Raw genomic sequence first — 5,411 nt, 5'->3', positions numbered from 1 at the left:
GGTTTCAAAAAGTACACCAAGAAAGAAGCTAAAAATGAAGTTACTTTGTGTGTAATAAGATACTTAGATATTTTTATAAAGTGGTCATTAATGATGTAAATGAAGGGAAATTATACGAAGTAAAAAAATGACGTGGAATATTTGAAAGATGCAAATGAGACTTTAATAAAGGTTTAGATGAAATTATGCATGAGCTAGATAGAACGGAAGACAAAAATAGAAGAAAGAATTAGAGAAATTTAGAAGTAATGAGAAGATGTTGCCAATTCAAGTGAAAAGAAGAGTAGCATTTGCCGTAAGAGATTTTTCTCCGTGTTGCAGTCATTCTGATAAAATCTCTTAGATTTGAAGATTTTCAGAGGTTAAGATTGTATTTTGAGATGAATGAGAAATTTCAAACTAAAAGGGAGTGTATTTTTAAATTTTTAAATTTTATTAATTAAATCTAAGAAAAACTTAACATATTAGGTTCAAACTAAGCCAGATCAATAGGTTTTTCCAAAACATTCAACCTAAAAAGTAAAAAAATGTGAAACAATACCAGAACATAAAGAAACGCTAACATTGAAAGGGAGGATTAAATAATAAATAATTTATAATTTCTAGATGTACGAATCTAAATTAATATGAGTCCAAAATTTTTGTGTCTAGCTATTGATGTAATTTTATAAATATAGTTAATATCCTAAAATATTAAAGGTCACATAGAATATCAAGATACCCATAGTATTTATATTTTGTAAGAGTTTTGTATTTTGTAAGAGTTAGTAGAGACTGTAGTTTTTAATACTATGTGTGTTCATATTTCTATTATTTTCTTGAGTAATATCTCTTCTTTATACAATAAAGCGATATTAAAGTATTTCTAATTAATTGATAATAAAGTCTATTTTATTTTTTAATAAATTTTTTAAATTTGTAATAAAAAATGTTATAAAATAAATTAAATTGAAAATTTTTTTGAAACAATTAAATTAAATTTCAATTTAAATTTATAAATTCGTCACCCATATTCAATCCCATCAAACTCTTCTTCCTCTTCTCTAGCTCAAAGTTTTCTTATTATTTTATTTCACTTCATCATCTAGGTCATCGTGGAGATAATGAAGCGATAGATTATGTATACGCGTAAACAAAATATAAAGGAAAGAACATTGCAATGATGGCCATGGGTAATGTTTTTCAAATGCATGTACCAGGAAAAAAACCTAATTTTGACTGTGCTTCAGTGCGATAGCAAAGTCATTCTCCCTTTTTAGAATAAATAATTTGCAAAAATTGAAATTTTTATCATCAATCTTACTATTTAAAATGAAAATATTAATATTTTTTAATTTGAAAGATTTTTATTTTAAATAACTAAAATCATGTATTATTTTATAACAATTTATTTAAATTTTTTCTCATAAAATAAATAATTTTAAATGAAGGATATATGAATTAACGGAATACACAAATTGTTTTTGAGATATTCTCTTTTTTTCTTTTTTTTTTTTTTGTCGAAATTCTCTTTTCTTGAGCATATCCTTTATTCTACTTTATAAAGCAATTTACTTTTTGGACTTTTAAGGATTTGTAGTTCCACAAGTCACCAATACGATGTTTAATGTTTTGTTTGAAAAAGAAAATAAAAGAGAAGGAAGAAAATTTGAGTGAATGACAACTTTATTTTTTATTTAATTTTTAATTAAATTTTCTAAAACAATATAATATTATTTTTTAATAATTAATTATTAATTATTATATTTTTTAACATGAAACAACTAATTTTAAAATAATTAATTTTAAATTTTATAACAGATTTAGACCGAATCTAACTTTTATTGCTAATATTCAATAAAAATTCACAATAATTTTTCGAAACGTATAATTTTAAAATATGTGATAAGGTACAATTTTAAAATATGTGACAAGGACTGCAGGATTATTATAAAGTTCTATGTGGAAATTTTATCGTTTAGAAAGTCAATTTTATATTTTAATTTTTTTTTAAATATTTTAAATATTTTCATAATTTTACATATTAAGATTTTATTTTTATTATAAATAGGATCTCTTAATTATTAAAAACTTAATTGTTGCTATTTTTAAAAAATTTTATAAAAATTATTTATTTTTTAAATTATTTTTTTATATTATTTTAATCAAACAATATTAAATAAAATTTGTGAGCCTAATTAATTCATTCGTTTTATCTCCTTTTCATCAATAAAATGGAGATATTGGATGATTAAAAGTTCAGCTGCTGATAATTATATTTGCAGGACAAAATTTACGTCCATACAATCAAATGACGTTAACTATAAAGCCAGTATACAATAAATACATACAATACATTTCCCAATTTAACCTTATGCTAATTAAATTCAATGAATGAATGAAAAACAAAAAAAAAAAAAAAAGAAAAAGAAAACAGATAAGAACGACAGCTAAAATCAGACACCTTTATTGAACAAGTCCAACAACAATTTCGAACACTCAACGACAAAGCTATAAAATTCTCAAATCTCACTCCAACCACTCATCTTCTAATCTTACACTCCATCAAACGAAGTCAAGTCATTAGTAAGACATGAGGGCTTTGGCCTTCGCAGTTTCTTGCCTGTTGCTGTCCCATTTGCTCGAAGCTTCAGCTGAGCAATGTGGAAGACAAGCTGGTGGTGCCTTGTGCCCGGGAGGACTATGTTGTAGCAAATTTGGTTGGTGTGGTAACACACCTGACTACTGTGGTGCTGACTGCCAAAGCCAGTGCAGCGCCGGCAAAGATCTTAGCAGTATCATCTCAAGATCAACATTTGATCAAATGCTTAAACATAGAAATGATGGTGGCTGCTCTGCCAAGGGATTCTACACATATGATGCATTTATCTCAGCTGCCAAAGCTTTTCCTTCCTTCGGAAACACCGGAGATGTTGCTGTACGTAAAAGGGAGATTGCTGCATTCTTTGCACAGACATCTCATGAAACTACAGGTTTAATTGGTCTTATTAGTTGTTTTTTTTAGAGAATTATAATTGAAATTTAAACTCTCAATCTCAACAGAGAAATATGAGTTGATGATTCATTGCAGGAGGATGGGCGACTGCCCCAGATGGACCATACGCCTGGGGGTATTGCTTTTTGAAAGAACAAAACCCAGGATCATATTGTTCTCCAAGTCCTACTTATCCTTGTGCTCCTGGCAAGCAATACTACGGTAGAGGTCCCATCCAACTCTCATGGTAGGTATTATTTACCATTATATTATACTACTATTGTATAATTTTATTTTTTTTTATATACCACAAAATCTATTAAGTAGAGTAATTCGGATTTGCATAGTCATACTCATTAAAGGAGCAAAACACTTATTCTCTAAGTTTTAAAGGTCATTTATATACAAAGCTTGAATTCGAGATATCTAGTTAATAAAGAAGACTTGTACTATCCTATTTCATATTTTAAAAATTTTCATAGTATAAATTATTTTATATACCTAAATAATAAAAAAAACTAGGAAATTATAATTTTTTTTAGCTCATTATGTATTATAGTAGCGTTTAGTATTATTTTTATAATTTATCAATTATGAACTAATTATATAAGTATCAGTAAGAAGTTTATCTATTCCTTTATGCAATTGTTTATAGTGTTGAATTACACATTAATTTAAAAAAAGAATAATATGTCCCTATATGAACCACGGACACTCCTCCCTCTTAAATTAATATTTAGAGTAAATTAGATTTGAATCAAATTTAACATGATATTAAAGTCTCCTGCTAATGTTGGGACTCCCATAAATATGTCAGACTCCAATGTGATTCTGGACGTGAGAGGTGTATTGAATCTCGCATTAGTTTAGCATTTAGAAAAAAGGCAATGTGTATCTAAAAATTATCAAAAAGGGCTTAAAAGACCGGAAAATTCAATTATATTCATTGAAATTTAATTAAAAATTTATTTAACCAATTTTTATGCTTTTCAAAAATATATGTTAATATATATGTGTTTGATTTAAAATTTAAAATTTTATTATTTCAAAAAATTAATGTTAAAATAGCTCAATTTTTACAAAATTATTTCATGAAATCAAACAATATAAGATATTTATTTGAAATAGTATTTTCTATACATAATTAAGTTTAATTTTTATTTTTTTCAAAAATTTTCTCGTTTTAAATTTATTTCATGTAAAAAATTTAATTATTATTGTAAGATTATTTAATTTAAAATAGATTATACATGAAACTTAGAAAACTCTTAACATATATTTTGGTGCCAAAACATGATACAGGAATTACAATTATGGGCAGTGTGGAAGAGCCATAGGCATAGACCTGCTAAACAATCCAGACCTAGTTGCCACGGATCCAGTCATTTCTTTCAAAACAGCAATTTGGTTTTGGATGACTCCACAATCTCCAAAGCCATCTTGCCACGACGTTATCATCGGACGGTGGTCACCCTCCCAAGCTGACAGGTCAGCAGGACGAGTTCCAGGTTATGGTACAGTGACAAACATCATCAATGGTGGCCTTGAATGTGGTAAAGGCTGGAATGCTAAGGTTGAAGATCGCATTGGGTTTTATAAGAGATATTGTGATTTACTTGGAGTTGGCTACGGTAGTAATCTTGACTGCTACAATCAAAGGCCCTTTGGAAATGGACTCTTGGACTTGGTAGATGCTATGTAATTTCATGTTAAGCTTATGCTTATAGACGTGATAAAATAAATAAACATCTGCCTTTGAATTCCATAGTCTTAATAATTGTTCACTTGATATGAATATTAACTAAATCTTTGCCCTAGTCCTTCACCATGAGAGGTAGATTTCAATCCAATCGATTTTGAGAACTTTTAACTCTGGTTGTTTTGTTATATATTTTGTCACTACAGCATGCTTGGCCATATAATTTTTTTTTTCAATTACATTTTTTAATATAGAATTGGGATATATGGAATTCGAATCTGAGTCTATTAAATAATAGTTTAAAATTTATTATTTTATTATATATATAATAGCATATTTTAATAAATAATTTATTTTATACTTAATAAATTTACAATTTTTACTAAAACAAGTAAACTATTACTCTACATTACAGTAGGAAAGATAAATACAGTAATTTTTAAATTATTGTCTTTGATTTATGACTATATTTTAAATATATAAAATAATAATTTACATTTGCATTAAATTGTTTTTATAGTGGTGACAAGTGGGTGAGTCAATTATTAATCTTCTAATTTATCTCAATAAAAACACATTAAAACAAATTAAATGTAGGTTTTTACCTCAGCATATTTAAGCAAAAAGAGAAAAAAAAAAAAAAAAACTAAAAAGAAAGTGAGAAGCAACACACCCAAAAGGATAAAAAAAAAAAAAAAGAAAAAAAAAAGTCCAAATGTCCTTACGGCAAAGCATTAC

General features: G+C 26.8%; 1 protein-coding gene across 1 annotated transcript; it reads left to right on the top strand.

The window, feature by feature from the left end:
* Positions 1 to 2,458: 2,458 nt before the first annotated feature.
* Positions 2,459 to 4,737, top strand: LOC110625946 (probable inactive chitinase-like protein LaCIC). The gene is made up of 3 exons (XM_021771657.2): positions 2,459 to 2,972; positions 3,071 to 3,221; positions 4,277 to 4,737. The coding sequence occupies exons 1-3, from the start codon at positions 2,573 to 2,575 to the stop codon at positions 4,674 to 4,676; spliced, it is 951 nt and encodes a 316-aa protein (XP_021627349.1). The 5' UTR covers positions 2,459 to 2,572; the 3' UTR covers positions 4,677 to 4,737.
* Positions 4,738 to 5,411: the final 674 nt, after the last annotated feature.

Source organism: Manihot esculenta, chromosome 11 (assembly GCF_001659605.2).
Source record: "Manihot esculenta cultivar AM560-2 chromosome 11, M.esculenta_v8, whole genome shotgun sequence".
Classification (NCBI taxonomy): domain Eukaryota; kingdom Viridiplantae; phylum Streptophyta; class Magnoliopsida; order Malpighiales; family Euphorbiaceae; genus Manihot; species Manihot esculenta.
This window is presented reverse-complemented; position numbering and strand designations above follow the sequence as displayed.